At 37.7% G+C, this 16773-nt stretch overlaps 1 protein-coding gene across 1 annotated transcript; it reads left to right on the top strand.

Moving 5' to 3' along the window:
- The first annotated feature begins 545 nt into the window (after positions 1–545).
- TYRP1 (tyrosinase related protein 1) lies at positions 546–13824 on the top strand. Its single transcript, XM_041004416.1, has 7 exons — positions 546–1002; positions 2142–2464; positions 4974–5178; positions 7999–8166; positions 10833–11012; positions 12562–12708; positions 13468–13824. The coding sequence occupies exons 1-7, from the start codon at positions 564–566 to the stop codon at positions 13671–13673; spliced, it is 1668 nt and encodes a 555-aa protein (XP_040860350.1). The 5' UTR covers positions 546–563; the 3' UTR covers positions 13674–13824.
- Positions 13825–16773: the final 2949 nt, after the last annotated feature.

Here is a 16773-nt window from a genome sequence, read left to right as displayed (position 1 = left end):
GGATTACTTAACAAGCAGAAACTCACATGCAATTAACAGCTCTGACATCAAGAGAGGAGCAAACACAGACATCTCAGCTCTCCAGGAGGCTCAGCAGAACAGCTCAAGAGTTTAAGGTACTGGAAAGAAACTCCATGGGGAATGAATGACTCCTGCCCAAACTCCATTAAGATAAGGGACTTCCAATCATGGAAATTAACTTACTGGAAATTTGCTTCCAACTCTTCTTTCAGCTTCATGGATAAGTGTAATTAATGGCAGTGACCTGCTAATGAATACTCTTGATAAATGATTTGCAGGTTAAATGTGTGAGTATATATGCACATACATCTAAAATGAAGATATCTAAATGAATGTGTCCCACAATTTAATTGTTTAGGTATTGTACATGTAAAGCTTTTAAAGACAAATGACTACTTTGATTATTTGGGGTGTCATTTTACAAATATGGGATCTATTTTGAAGGTAAATCTGGAAGGGATTATGCCATTTATGAAAAGACAGAAAAGCATTTCATAATTGAATCTTGTTTTTTTTTTTTTTACAGCTGGATTTTGGTAAATATGCCTCAGTCTTCCCTATGCAAAGTACTGCAAGTCAAATTTTTGTGCTATACTCTTGCTTCAAGGAAAATGAAAGCTCAGAAATTCTTCTGTCTCCACTGTATCTTCCTTGTGCTGCTTTTCCAGCAGGCCTGGGCTCAGTTTCCAAGGGAATGTGCCACAGTTGAGGCTTTGAGAAGTGGTATGTGTTGCCCAGAACTGTCCCCTCTGTCTGGACCCTGTGGCTCATCATCAGGCAGGGGCAGGTGCATGGCAGTGACTGCAGACTCCCGTCCTCACAGTCCACAGTACCCCCATGATGGCAGAGATGATCGGGAGGGCTGGCCCACAAGGTTCTTTAATAGGACGTGCCAGTGCAATGACAACTTCTCAGGATACAACTGTGGTACTTGTCGCCCTGGATGGAGGGGAGCTGCCTGTGACCAGAGGATTCTTATAGGTAAGAGAGTGCATGAATGAGAGCACAGGGTTGTAGAAAGTTCAAATCCCTTAACAGAATCTCACATCGTTTGAGCTACTTGCACACCCGGCCATCGTCTTGCCATTTCTTTGTACAACTCTTTGCATCACCAACCATCTCTTTTTATAGCTGAGGAACAGAGGCCTGCAAAGATTTGACAACTTTTTCAATTTCAAGGGTTGGAGTGGAAGCTCAAGCTTTCTGGCTGATAACATTTCTCCCTAAATTAATGTTGTGCAACACTGTATGCCAGAAACTATACTAAGCATTTTTGGCTAGTCCTTTGATTAACTGATCAAGGTGTTTAAGTTAATATCATAGATGAGGGTCAGGAAGTTCAAGTCCATATAAGTGGTTCCTGGTATACATGAAAGTTCCATTGGCATTATATCTACCTTTAATATCTTATTTCAGCTTCTTCCACTACCCTTCATGAATCACACACACAAAAAATGTTTAACACTGTCATGATCAAATTAAAGCTTTTCAGCTGATGAACATGGCCTGAAGCCTAAATGTCATTCAATTAAACCACAAAGCAGTAAATAATGAATTCCAGAAATAATTGTTTTCTTTTGCTAGTTACTGGATGAAGGACTTAACAGAACGTTTATTGAATCACTATCATAGGCCTGGGCCCTGGTCTTATTGCTTTGGGTGTGCATGTTTGTTGATCTTTACAACTCCATAAAGCAGGTGTTATATTATCTGCACTTTGCAGTTGCAAAACTAAAGCTTAGAAAAATCCGCCTGCAGTCACACTGCATGTCTCTGATTTTAACCAAAATGATACATGACTGTCATTATTTTTGTAAGTCTTGTGGTTTTTAAAATAAATTCAAAAAGTATTCCAGTAGTGAGCAGAAATAAATGTAACAGATTGCATAAAGGTAATAGAAATCTTAGAGTGAACTGAAGAGAAGAAGAGAGATGAAGAGACAGAAAGACAGCTGGTCTGAAGGAAAGGAATTTTCCCATTTACTTTTCCAAACATCAATTGATTAAGACAGATTTGAGCGTGCATTAATGGACGTGATATGCTATAATGTGATGTTGATCATTCTATGCCCATTTGACACAAGGCAGATGTTTCATGTTTGAATTTTGTATCCTTAAAGTCAGGAGAAATATTCTGGACTTAACTTCAGAAGAAAAGAACCACTTCGTCCAGGCCCTGGATATGGCAAAGCGCACCACTCACCCTCAATTTGTCATTGCTACCAGGAGATCAGAAGAAATCTTGGGACCAGATGGCAACACACCGCAATTTGAGAACATTTCCATTTATAACTATTTTGTTTGGACACATTATTACTCAGTCAAAAAGACTTTTCTTGGTCCGGGGCAGGAAAGCTTCGGTGAAATAGATTTTTCTCATGAAGGACCAGCTTTTCTCACGTGGCACAGGTACCATTTGCTGCAGCTGGAGAGAGACATGCAGGTAAGCACAGCACATGTCCATCAGCAGATCCTTTACAGATAAGATGCCTTGTCTTCAAGTCATTTTAATTCACTGTTTTCCAAATGATCAGGACATGGTGATGATAAAGCAATTTCACCTCATTAATCTGCCTTTGTCGTTTAGCAAAGTGTCTCTCTCTTCTGATTACTTACTAATTATCTTTTGTGAAGTGAAAAGAAAGTAATATTGATGGGGAAGACAGTCAAGCTATTTTTAGGTGTGAATTAAAGGTTTTGAAATATCCTACAGCTCTGTAATTGAAAAATGACTTTCCTAAAGTTGGAAGCAAAATAGTCTCATAGGATATGCCTTTCTCCATGAACAGATGTGTGTATATAACCCTTGAACAGGTGTGCGTATAGACCCCTTGAACAGATATGAGTCTATACCCCTTGAACAGGTGTGAGTATATACCCCTTGAACAGGTGTGAGTATATACCCCTTGAACAGGTGTGCGTATATACTCTCTTGGTCTGGATGAAGTGATGGTGCAAGTGCATACCTCTTCAGGCTTCAGAGTTACAAATGCCTAATCCTACTGGATGATGGAACTTTCTGGTGCCATCTAAGATATAAGTCATAAAAACAGTTCCTTTCCATTTAGGTTGCCATCTTTCCCGTATTTCACATGATCCCTACAACTCTGAAACTTGCAAAGGAGCCATGTATAAGAACACTTCATCTCTATGTGAAATGATGACTACAACAATTTGCTTAAGTGCAGTCATCATTTCACTATGTGAGTGCAGTGCAAAATATATGCTATTCATTTTAAATATGCAAAAATATTGAAGGCCGAAAACAATCACATTCTTTGGACATCATTTTTACTTAAGACATTAACTTCTGCTGACAAGGAGCTCATCTCCTGCATTTTTACATAGTTAAGCTCAACACCTATTAAAATATTTAGTACAGGCTATTTTCCCAAATGTTCTATTTCTTCAGAAAAGTAATTTTAAAATAAAAATGGAAGTTATTGGATTTCACCCAGAATGTTACAAATTAAATCTCTTTCCTGTGTGAAATAACAGTAATGAATCTTTTCCCTCAGATTAAAATCAAAAGTAACTTCAAAAGATTTGAAGACAGAAAATGTATTCAGATTCATTTATTGATTCACAGGATGTGTGTGTCAGCAATATTACAAGGGGGTGGGGGAATGGTTAGCAGGAAGGAAATTAACGAACAAAAACAGAGTAAAATATTGGTTTGAAAGCATTCTATCCTCATGCAGTTTCAGAATGATTAAATGAATTCATCTGATACTCTGAACGTCATATTTTATAGCTTTGATCCAAGTGAGGCATTTGGTAGATTATGAGTAGATAAATCTGTCATTTGTAATCCATCTCATGCCTTTAAGCCATTTTCTCATGGGCACAGCAAGATGAAACGGCAGGTGCACAGTATCGAAAGGCTTTAATGTTGCCTGTGTAAACTCCAACCTCTATCACCTACACTTATAAAACCCAAAAGCACAAGAGATCCAACAAATTATAATCTAACTGTGACACACAGTTGAAATGCCACATGAATATGCTCTGGGTCCCAAATGCCAGTTGCTGAACCGCAAACCGACTCTTAATGATCCCCTGGAAGCTGTCACTAACTTTTGTGAACTTCAGTGATGGATTCAAAGGGACTGCAAATCCCTGGAGATCAATAACAGCCAGGAAGGCAGAGGAAGACTTTAGGCCTGGAAAACACCGAGGCTAAGGAGATGTTTCCTAGAAAGAGAAAACAATAGAAAACTACTACATGTTAGAGAGGTAAGCTAAGAGGATGGCAAACCTACACTTAGGCCAAAAGAAGCGAGAAATAGCAAGTATATTACATATGTGTTGAAAGGAACCCGGTCAAATAAGCATGTGAACATGAGTTCAGCATTTGAACAATATGTGAGACTCACTCAATGGAAACTAGGTCTCTGGCCTAAAGAACAATAGTCAAAAATGAACATTCTGCTTTCATTGAACGTTTTCTCTCTGTGTGTGTCACGAGAAAGCCTGAGTCGTAGCAGTCAGGTTCTGGAGCAGGAGCCTTTGCATAGAATGCTTTTAATGCCCAGAAAACATAAGGTGGGGATGAAGCAGTCAACATGGCCTCATGGAGAAACAGAATTTAGAGGCTAAATTTATTCAAATTAAATTTAACATCTGACACACAGCAACAGTCACTGTTTCACAAAGCACATTTCAAGGCTGGATCTGGCTCCAAGTTAAGTCAAGAATGTTTTAAAGACCAGAAAAATTGAAGAAGGCAAAAATATTAAGGAGAGCATAACGCCATACTTAATTTTTGGTATAGCCAATAGAAACTGCTGACCTGAAAAATGGACTTTATACTTTTGTTACATGAGGTGTTTAGAGCCTCCCTTAGTGCCTCCGATGCTGGCCATGCACTTACTGGCTCCTTGCAGGTAGGAAGCCAAGCGAAGAGGCAGCAAGTACGAGCTGAGAATACTAACAGAGTTTCTGTGCTCTAGGAAATGTTGCAAGAACCTTCATTCTCCCTTCCTTACTGGAATTTTGCAACTGGCAAAAATGTATGTGATATCTGTACCGATGACATGATGGGGTCGAGAAGCAACTTTGACTCCACTCTTATAAGCCCAAACTCCGTCTTCTCTCAATGGCGAGTGGTCTGTGAATCCTTGGAAGATTATGATACCCTGGGAACACTTTGTAACAGTAAGTTTCAACAGCAATTCCAAACTAGGAACCCGAATTTCATATTTAAAAGATTAAATGAACTGCATGGAAAGTCCTGAACTCTACCGGGGACTTGATACTAAAACCTACTTTTATTTCAAGGAATTAGTGCGTAGCAATTCACTGAACACTTAGAATTTTCAAGGCAATCTGTACAGTGCTTCAGGGCTTACAGAAAGTGCCTACATTTTTCCTTAAACTTTTCTTGAGTAATTTGGTCTGTGCATTGCCGAATTCCTTAGCTTGGAAAAGTCTGGTTGTGGAACTTAAGCCTCAGCACTGGTTAGCAGTCAAATGTGTTTCAAGAACAGAGGGGAAGTGAAGGGAAGTAACGGAGGGGAAGGGAACCCGCTGGTGAAGGGTCTCTCTCTTCCACGTCCTCTCTTTTGCTTTCAAATAGAAGTTAAAATACATGAAAGTTTGAAGAAACATAAATATAAGACATTTTATCTCTTATAGAAGGGAATGAAAAAAGAAAGTATACTTGTATTATGTATGTATTATATTCCTGATAAAGAGCCAAATATTTTAATAATGTATCTTATTTAACTCTCATAGCTGTTCTCTTTTTCACTCTGGAGAGTCTTATCCAGCTCTGTGGTTCCGTTCGATCTTATTTTGTAAAAGACCTAAATTACATCTTTAGATCAAATTAGGCATTCCATATTTATGTCTTTATATGCTTAGTGCATAATGTCTCTCCAACATTCCGTTAATGCATCAAACTTGATTGACTGAAAAAGGGAGTTATCGGGGACTAATATTATTCCAATCACTCAGAGGTCTTCCTTGATTCATCATATAAAATTGTTTTTTATTGAAAATGCTGCTCAAATCTATTTTCTCCTTCAAATATTAGACCGTTTGCATTTACTCCCACCCATACAATGCATAAAATGTTGGTCTGTAGGATGGAAGTGTGAAGGCTGAAGATAGCCATGTCTAAACAAATTTGGAACATCACTCGTCAAAGTTGAATCAGTTTCTTTACTATCAGACTTTTCCAGTAATAAACACAGTGAAGGAAACCTTTTTTTTTAAAGATTTATTTTATTTTTATTGGAAAGTCAGATATACGGAAAGGTGGAGAGACAGATCTTCTGTCCACTAATTTATTCCCCAAGCGACCACAATGACCATAGCTGCGCCAATCCGAAACCAGAAACCTGGAGACTCTTCTGGGTCTCCCACAGGAGTGCAGTGTCCCAAGGCTTTGGGCCGTTCTCCACTGCTTTCCCAGGCCACAAGCAGGGAGCTGGATGGGAAGTGGAGCTGCCAGGATTAGAGCCAGCAAGGACTTTAGCTGCTAGGCTACCACGCCAGGCCCACAGTGAGAGAAATGTATGGTACAGTGTTGCAAAACTTAAATAACATATACCATCTCTAAGATTTTTTGACAACTGCCTGTTAAGTAATCTTTAAATCAACAATTTGGCTTGATAGTTTAATTAACAGTATCTGAAAGGTTTTGGCGATAAAATACACACATAATATGTACATTCAATTTACAGTTCAAATAGAGCCACATATATCGTTTATATACAACCTAATTCTCATGATGCTAGTTCACCAAGTGCATTACCTAAAAGCTTACAATATAAGGATTTTATTAATAAGTTAAAAGACACATGAGTTTACAGTTACTATTATTTTTCCTAGTCCAGTGAATAATGGTATCCCACTATATCATCTAGAGACCTCCCTTAAGACAACCGGGACAGGATGGTGCAAAATGCTGCTAACGTAATTCCAATCTTCTCACTGATCCAAGGCATCAAGTTCTCCCGCTTCCTCAGGAACTAAATAACTTTTTCACCTTTGTATTTGTTTTCGTCACAATTTAGCTCTTATTTGGCTTTCCAGTTTTTTCATATACTTTAGGCAAGCTATTCCTTAACCAAGTCATTTTTTTTACTGCTCACATGGTATTTTTCATAGTCTGACATGCACAAAGTAATTCAACAACACCTATTAAATGCCAGGCCCTGTGCCAAGACCAAGGGAGACATTGGTGGGTTTTGATAGGGTTTTTGTTGGAAATAGAAGAACGCTTACTCTCTCCAATTTTTTTCCTATGCATCAAATGTTTCTCTTATAAAACCTGCACTATTTACCCATGGAAATTCTCCTCAATCATTTGCAGCTGTTTGTAAATCCTTCTTGGTAAAGAAAACTAGAATACTTTTTTTCCTTTCCATTTCCACTTGATTTTTTCATCATTTTATATTATCTGCATCTAGTATTAGAGCTCCTTGTTGTCTGTTTATTACTGTCCTTCACAAAAAAGTTGATCATAGTAATTGCTGAAAAAAAATGTGTTTTGCTTGAAATACATATTGCTTCTTAAACACCTTTAGATGTTTTTGTCTTTCTAAAGCTTTAAGACAGATGGTGTTCAGGTGTAAAGTCCCATAGAATTTATGAAATATGGATTTTAGTATGGAATTTAAGTTTATGAGATTATCTTGGCAAAATTCAATTTTCCATGAAATTTTCATTTTAATACTTTGCTCATGAGAGAACATATGTCAGTTTAACAAATACCAGGACCTACATCTGTTAGTACGGTCATTTTTCCTCCTTCAGATGTTTTTATATTGCACACCTACTCTACTCACATAAGAAGGGCATGATAATTTCAACTAGTTTCATGTTAATGCCATTAAGTACACATTTTTAAATTCTTCTTTCACTTGGAAAAATCCATCTTTCAAGAGTCACACTGTATAGAAATTTTCAAGTGTAACAATAAGATCATAAATTTCCTATTAATGATTGCCTATCCCATCTTTTCCCCAGGCACTGAAAATGGGCCAATCAGGAGGAATCCAGCTGGAAATGTCGCCAGACCGATGGTGCAGCGTCTTCCCGAACCACAGGATGTCACTCAGTGCTTGGAAGTCGGCATATTTGACACACCTCCTTTTTACTCCAATTCCACAGATAGTTTCCGAAACACAGTGGAAGGCAAGTAAAAGAACTTTGTGCTTTGAATTCACCTAATCTGCTTTAGAGTAAATTGAAGCATTCAAAATCAGGTATCTTTCAAAAGACTCAGAATACCACGTTGAACCCATGATTTTCTGTCAATTGGAGTTTCCATTATGATTTAGTCCCAATTATCTGCTCAAAAAATTCTTATTAAAAATCCTTTCAAGTTATCCTAAGAGATACTATATTGGAACTAAGAGGTTGTAACTACTGCTCTCTAAACTCTGAAATATCTGAAATCTCTTTAAATCATATTTGAGAGCCAACTGGCCAATAATTATAATTATATGAAAGTCTAGCTTTGCAAATAATATTCAAGATAGTAAGAGATTCTTAAATTTCTATTTTCATTTAAAAACAACAACAGGTGGGCCTTGTGGCACAGTTGTTAAACTGCTGTTTGGGACAGCTACATACTGTATCAAGTGCCACCTTGAATCCTAACTGATCCACGTCTGTCCAGCTTCCTGTTAACATTAATAGAGGCCACAGTTAATATTCTCAAGAGGAACCCAGCCATTCAAACGAGAAGTTTTAGGGTCCTGATTTCCCCCTGGCCCAACTCTGATTTTAGGGAGCATTTGGAGGCAAAACAGTGGACAGAAAATCTTTTTCTCCTTAACTTTCTCTCTGCCTCTCTGCCTATGAATATAAACAAACATTTCTTAAAAGAGTAATAAAAAGGATGAATAATTAATTGATAACAGGAAAGTCTGGTATGATTTATTTATAGTAGATTTATGTATCAACTTCTAGTTTTATTTAAAGGTATATAAAATTGAAATTAGCATCTCCTGATAATGTAGTTTTCTTTACTTAATAATTTTAATGTAAGTGCTATAAGCCAAGAAAACTGAGCCCAAAAGAGATGAAGATACTCAGCCAGTTAGTTACATTTTGTATATGCAAATCATTCTTCACATATATTTAACTTTTTAAACGAGTTACAAGCATTATTGTAAGTGTTATTATAATATATTAGACATTACTTTCAATCTTCTTATAAGCATTGTTTTCAAAACTTACCTTTAATACAGAATTGCAAGCCAGATGCATCCTGTTCACCCACAATGGGAATATTTTTCTTCAGCCTATGATGTGAGACACATATCTGATCATTGTTCTTAATTATCTCCCCTGTGATTATCAAAATTTTATTTCTCAGCTGTTTATTTTCATTTTAATAAATAAATGAATACCCTGGATTGGACATAATCCAAAACATTAAGCACTGTATTTTGACAAAGTTAGTATCCACGAACTCAGACTATAAAATTATTTTCTAATATAATGTGCATAAGATAAATTATAGCTACTTGGCCTCAGCACACATCGTGTGGATTACGGCAGTCTTTAAATATTTTCTAACTCAAAATATAATGGAATAAGTACACAAGAAATTAATGAATGGTTAACCAAATGTAACTATTCAATGAATCTCAGATTGATAGAAAATGGGTTAACATTCCATTTTGTAATATGCTACTCTTCATGCTCTCTTACTGCTCATCCTTCAAGTCAATCAGGCACTTCACATCCAAGTCCTCTGCTTTTATTTGCACCTATCTTCATCTTCTCTTTAATATCTAGAGAATCCCACCAGTGTAAAACATATGAAAATATGTAAAATAGAGATGTATGTATTAAAAATATTTAAATCTGTAATTTGTTGTTGATGTTGTTGTTCTTGTTGTTATTGTGGCTTTTCTAACTCATATCAATTGTTGAACTTGTTTCATGGCTTCTCAATTATGGAAATGTATAGTGATGGAGTCCTGGGGTCTATCATATATGGATGTGGGGGTATAATGGAACATGTATCCCTGCTTCCAGATGAAAGATGGATTCCCGATGAAACTGTTGGACAATAGGATGCTGGACTGTCTGACATTGTCTGTACCAACAATGTTGGGGTACACTTAAATAAGGGACTGACAGAATTATGATTCCTTATGAAGGACTACACCATTGTAGTAAACTGGGGGAGAATCTGTCAGGGTGTGGGAGTTTGGGAGGGAATCCCAGCCTCTATGAAACTGTATCACAGAATTAAAAATTCAAAATAAAAATGTATCTTTAAAAAGAATTTAAGTCTTTTCACATTAAACTCCAGGGGTTCTAGAAAAGTTTAGAACTATTGTAACATACTTGCAAAACTAATCTTCCAAGAATAAACATGCTGACAATCATTCACATGAAGTGAGGTAGGAGACTAAAGTAACATCGGGCAGTTACAGTTCAGGACAATGGGCTTATGTTCTAATCGTGTGAGCAGTTTTCAGAAGAAAGTGGAGATGTCCACTGCCTTTACTTCCATGTAGAACAATGACTAACTTGTCAAAATGGAGTGTTCTGCATATTTTAACCAGCATCCCTTGCAGCTTATTATTCTTAAGCTAGGGTTTATATTTAGAATATCATGCACAAGCTTAAATCCACCCAAGCCCTGGGTAGAGCGAGCCAACATCATCAACTATCAGTTCATAGGTGTATTGTTATTTTAGTGAAGCAAAATTTGGTCTGACAAGCTTTAGGAAGGGAAAAAAAAAAAGAACAGTTTCACAACGTGATCACTGCTGTTAACTGGAGAAGTGAAATATTTGCAATGATTTTTATTATTCTCATGCTTACTTTCCATCTAGGTTACAGTGCTCCCACAGGAAAATATGATCCTGCTGTTCGGAGTCTTCACAATTTAGCCCATCTATTCCTGAATGGAACAGGGGGACAAACTCATTTGTCTCCAAATGATCCCATTTTTGTCCTGCTGCATACTTTCACGGATGCAGTCTTTGATGAATGGCTAAGGAGATACAATGCTGGTAAGGTGCTTTCAGATGCCTTTTGCCTGCTCAGCAAGGAGGCTTATTAATATGCTGCTATGATCAGTTCAGGCCAGGTGTTTGACAAGCACACAATACACTTGAAGATAAGGATATAATAGCCATAATATCTAGCCATTTTCAATATTCAAAACTATTTTGAAAAGGCAGACAAAGGCATCTCCGGATAGTTGCTGGGAGGCGACCTTTATTAGCATTCTCCGGCACTACACAGGCACGCCCTTCTTGTTTGTAATATTGAAAAATGACTAACACTTCCCAAATTTTTCTTCTCCGTATCTTTCAAAATTGCTGTCAATTGTTTTCATGTGAATAGGAAAATCACTGAGAGCTCTTCTTTGATCTCTCAAAAAACTCTTAATTCTATGCTCATAGTCCACGGTTCTGATTTTTATTACCCTTACAGCCTCTTACAAATGGAAGTTCAGCTCAACCTGAAAATTTAATGTTGGTTTTTATACCACACCATGGGAAAGCTCTTTCAAGTTCATTTCAATGTACTCTTTCAAACGTTATTTAAAAGGCTTCTTTAGCAGCATTCCTCTTCACCTCAGAGATTTACATGACATTTTAGAGAAAGTGACTTCACTCGTAACACATAATTAAGTTTTACACTTTTTAGATTCTGTGCCTTTAATTCATCTTATGCATAAACATGATATTGGAGGACAACTAGTAACTGACTCAAAGACCCAATTAGTCACTGGAGTCATTTTTCTCTGGGTGTGTATGTTAGTGTGCATACACAAAAGAAGAATCTTTAGTTCAACTTGATCAAGACATTTTGATGGATTGGTCCAAGTAATTTGCTCTGTCAGCAATCACTAAAAAATATTTACTCACAAGTATTTGTTCTACTGCAAATTGGTTATAAATTCACTAACTGGAGTTCCATCTCATTTTTCTTATATATTTGCATATATGGTTATAGACAGTTCTGCTGTTCGGTGATTAAATATAAATGCAGTCTCCTAACCCCTTTAGATGTATATATTTACACATAAATATATAAACATGCAAGTATACATGTTTATATAACCCACTTTTTATTCTATACAGCATTTCTTTCATTCTTTGGCAAATCTTTTCAAAGTATTATTCAATATAAAAAGGACAACCCCTTCATTTTTATAATCACAGTTATCCCTCACTGTACATTTGTAAATGATATTTTGGCCAGTTATATATCCACCTTTTGTTTTGGCTTTGAAAAACAAATTTAAATTTTTAATCAAATTATTCTCTATAATCTTAAAATAAAATATGTGATAGTTTTCGTAGATGATAAATATTCAGGTTTCCTGCTTTGAAACTTTTTTCAATTAAATCTTATGTCTGTGCTTTATTCAAAACATTCAAATTATTTCATGTAATTTTGTATTCTGCTTTATGTACTTCATTCTGTTATTCTGTGAAAAACATGAAGAATGTCATTTCATGTTATCCTTCCATACCGAATGACTTCAGAACATAATAGTGACACTAATACTGTTATATTGACTAACAAGTTGTCTTTGGAATATTTTAGATATATCCACTTTTCCATTGGAAAATGCCCCTATTGGACATAATAGACAATACAATATGGTGCCATTTTGGCCTCCAGTTACTAACATAGAAATGTTTGTTACTGCTCCAGACAACCTTGGATATGCTTATGAAGTTCAATGGCCAGGTAAGAATGGTAATGTGTTTTTATTGTGCTAATTGCCAAAGACAAATTATTTGCAAAGTAAAGTAACCTTAGTATGCTAAGGGATGTAGAGCTGTAAGCTGAGTTCACATTGGGGACACAGAAAGGTTCTTTACTATTTCTTGAGTACTCACTCTGGCCTGAAGTGTATTGAACTCATATAATTTGATCTTGACAGTCCTTTGAGGTCAATCCTCTAAGTCTTATCTTACAAAAAACAAAGGTACAGCTTTGAGTGGTTAATTATCAAAGGTCATATTTCCAAAGAGAACAAGGTAATTTTGAGCTTAGTTCCAAATCATAAGCCCCCATTTATCTACTATAGCATATCATCTCCATCTCCATTTATTTGTCCAAAAAGAAGTAAGATTTCTTTCAGAAACTTTTTTGAGAATTTAAAATATATAACTTTCTTGCTTACCTTTAAATGTCTTTTACAACAAAGACAGTAGAACACAGCATAAATGTAGAGCATTTGTCTTCTGATCAACTGTACGATCTTACCAAGGGATGTTGTACTAGTGACTCCAGTTTTTTGAGCCATCATTTCCTCACCTTCAGAATGAATCCATTCTTCACCTTCCCAATTGAGTCAAATCCTTAAAAAAAAGTAACTTTGAAATTGCAAAGTGCTTTGTTAGTGAATGTAGCTAACAAAAATGAAGCTTGAGAATTTTTGTTCAAGCATTTACAACAGTGTGTAAATAAGGATGCTGAATTTCTGATTTTCTTTTCAAATAGGTCAATCTTTTAGCATACCTGAGATTATTACCATAGCAGTGGTTGCTGCCTTATTGCTGATTGCAGTCATTTTTGTGGGTGCTTCCTGTGTGATTCGTGCCAGAAACAAAATGGATGAAGCTAATCAACCTCTCCTCACGGATCAGTATCAACACTATACTGGAGATTATGAAAAAATCCAGAATCCTAATCAGTCTGCGGTCTGACGACAAGTGACCTACTTACTCTCATACATTAGCACGAACTCTCCTGATTACATTACTAACTGTATCTTCTGTCACTTTTAAACTTCTTCCTCATACATGCATATGTTGAAAATAAAGTTCCAGACATTATTTTCCAGAGCTCAAAAGAGCCCTATAAAATCATTTCAATGAGTCTTATTTAAGACAGCCTCTTGTTCCATCTTCTGTCCTTTCATGGTTAGGGTTCTGAGTCCGGCATTTCAACTGGGGAGATCCCCAAAGAAACTTCGTCTGAGCTATTCCCAAACCAGATTCTTGTATGCACCAGCAAGTACAGGGCCCACACGGTCCATCGCCCCAATCAGCTGGTGGTTGCAATTGCTGGATTGGTTCTGTTCTCCTTGGGTAAGATTATTATTTCCATATTGTTTCCTTCATGTATCTGAGGTAAAGGGGGATATTGAGGGAAAAGCCCCACCTGGTTTCCCACCCACCCCAAGTCCCGCATGTAGGGCATGCTCTAAGATACTCACTCAAGTGGTTTTGATAGTTCACCAGTTATCAGTTGCTGCCAATCTCGCCTCTCCAAACACGATGAGGTCATTGAAAAATCCACTGATTGACATTGTCCATCATAGAGTCTCTATTTGCCCGATATTTTGTTGCCAACCTATAGCTGAGGTTGTTGATTAACTTGTTCTACTTTCCTGTAGCCCTTGAACCTTTTTACCAAAATTAACTATGTAAAGATTGTCAAAATAAAAGTGAAAATTAAAAAAATAAAATAAAATAAAATGGCCTATTGCATGTACTCCATGATATTTAAACACAAAGTGTAATGATCTTCCGTGTATTTAAAACTTGACAACGTGAAGAAAATAGGATCTATCCCTTAACTGTAAGAGAAAATAATTTTTGGTACTAAATCTCCCTTTAATCACAAAAGTGAATATTCCTACAGATTTTAAAATACAGATACATTTGCATTCATTGATATTGATAGGCAGTGACATTTGTTAAACCATGTGGAGTTGCAAATATTATCTCAATTCAATTTTTTTCTTCAATCCATATTCCCTTTTTGGGCATCAGTATATGCAATTTAACATGAAATTTAAGACAACAGCAAACTCGCGAGGTTTTGTCATACTTTAGCAAAATAAATGCTGTGTTGTGTGAAAACTATGTTTGCCCTGATGTTCCTCTACCTGTCAGTTCACTGGGGAAAAAAATAGCCCATCCATACACTTCATTACCTAATGTCCATCAAGTATCTTAAAAATACACAAAAGAGTAACTGTGGTCACAGTGGCCTATTCTAATCGCTTTGTATTTGTCATACACCACCATTTTAGGCATGGTTATTTATACAGATTATTTGAAAGGTGATGAGATCACATACACATGTGGGCCAGGCTCAGGAATGGGATGGGTAGGGAAGAACAAAGACAGGAGAGAGAGAACTGGTTCTGCTTCCCATCCTGTTCTACAGGAAGAGTGTGCTTCAGCACTGCCACTGGACACATGTGCTTGGGAAAGGGACAGTCTGCCTGATATCACTCCTAGGACCCCAGAGAAGCAAGGAGCATTCTGGTGTCATTTGGTTGACAAATAGTGAATGGGATTTACATAGAGCAGGGAAGGTGTATTTTCCAACTGTGATCCTAGGCTGGCTGCTTAGCCATTCCATTTCATTACCTCCTCTAAGATTTGCCACCCCCAGTATATTGGTTACTGAAGTGTGTGGATTCATCACAACTCCTGTGATTAGTTCCTGCTGATTAAGGGCATGGGCCTTGTCAGTTACAAGTCTGGAAATCCATATTTTATCTAATAGCTCTTTCATAGAATCTGGACAATTTCCTTTCAGTTACCAACAGCTATGTCAACAGTCCTGAGAAGTTGCTGGTGTCATTGGACAAGATGTGTCAGATTCCATCTATCCCCGAACAGCTTCCTCATTGTTCTCTAAGTGTATATTCCAAGGTCTGACAACTGTTCATGAGTACCTCACCCAAAGGATCCACAGACATGGGCACCTGCTATGTAACCTGGCATGAGGAGCTTAACATTTTTGTTTCTGCCATTTGAAGAGGTGCTGGAAGTCTTTGGTTGGATTAGAGAAACTGTCTTTTTATGTATGTATGTTTGTATTATGTATGTATGTATTGGAAAAGCAGATTAACAGAGAGAAGAAGAGACAGAGAAAGATCTTCCATCTGCTGGTTCACTCCCCAAGTGGCTGCAATGGCCGGAGCTGAGCCAGGTGCTTCTTTGGGTCTCCCACACAGTCGCAGGGTCCCAAGTCTTTGGGCCATCCTCCACTGCTTTCCCAGGCCACAAGCAGGGAGCCGGATGGGAAGTGGAGCAACCAAGACACGAAGTACCAACCATATAGGATTCTAGCACATGCAAAGCAAGGATTTAGTCATTAAGCCATTGTGCCCGACCCCAGGATAGTCGGTCTTTTCATGTGCACTTGGGTATGTTCTTCATTTTGCATAATACCAATGGGTTCTGGCCCTGAGAGGAAAGCTATTGACATACCTGAGGTCAAAGTAAATTACAAGCACAGACTGCTTGCCAAAGCCAAAAAGCAATATGAGCTCCACTTAGCAGTGGGCGGGGTATGCTCCCATTCCCAAGTGTCTGTACTGGTGGATGCAGTAGTCTGGCAGGGTAGGGATTCTTAAGGCCACCCTTGTCTGGCCTGTGCTCAGTTCTGGCTCTCATGCAAGCAGGTGGCTTCAGAGGCCTGTCCCTGGGAGCCCTGTGGTGGTAATTTCTTGGGCTCCCCTTGCCAGGCCCATCCCATCTCACATGCCCTGACAGATGCAGCAGCCTGGCCCAGGAATGCATATTGCCTTTAATGGCCCCTCACTGGTCTGCCACCATCAGAGTGTATGGCTCCTGAGGCAGCAGAGCCACACTGATCCCAAATACTTCTGAGATCCTCCCCAGAATGCAACTGTACACTGCTCAAGCCCAACTTCCAACCACTGTGTACAATGTAAATAGTGTATGCTTTGTCATTTCAAAATGAAATGTAGAGCCTGGCATGGTGGCCTAGCAGCTAAAGTCCTCGCCTTGAAAGCAGCAGTATCCCATATGGACACCAGTT

The sequence above is a fragment of the Ochotona curzoniae genome, unplaced genomic scaffold, assembly GCF_017591425.1.
Source record: "Ochotona curzoniae isolate NIBS_2020 unplaced genomic scaffold, NIBS_Ocur_1.0 scaffold_3208, whole genome shotgun sequence".
NCBI lineage: Eukaryota > Metazoa > Chordata > Mammalia > Lagomorpha > Ochotonidae > Ochotona > Ochotona curzoniae.
The sequence above is the reverse complement of the archived record's forward strand: the minus strand, read 5'-3'. Positions and strand labels throughout refer to the sequence as shown.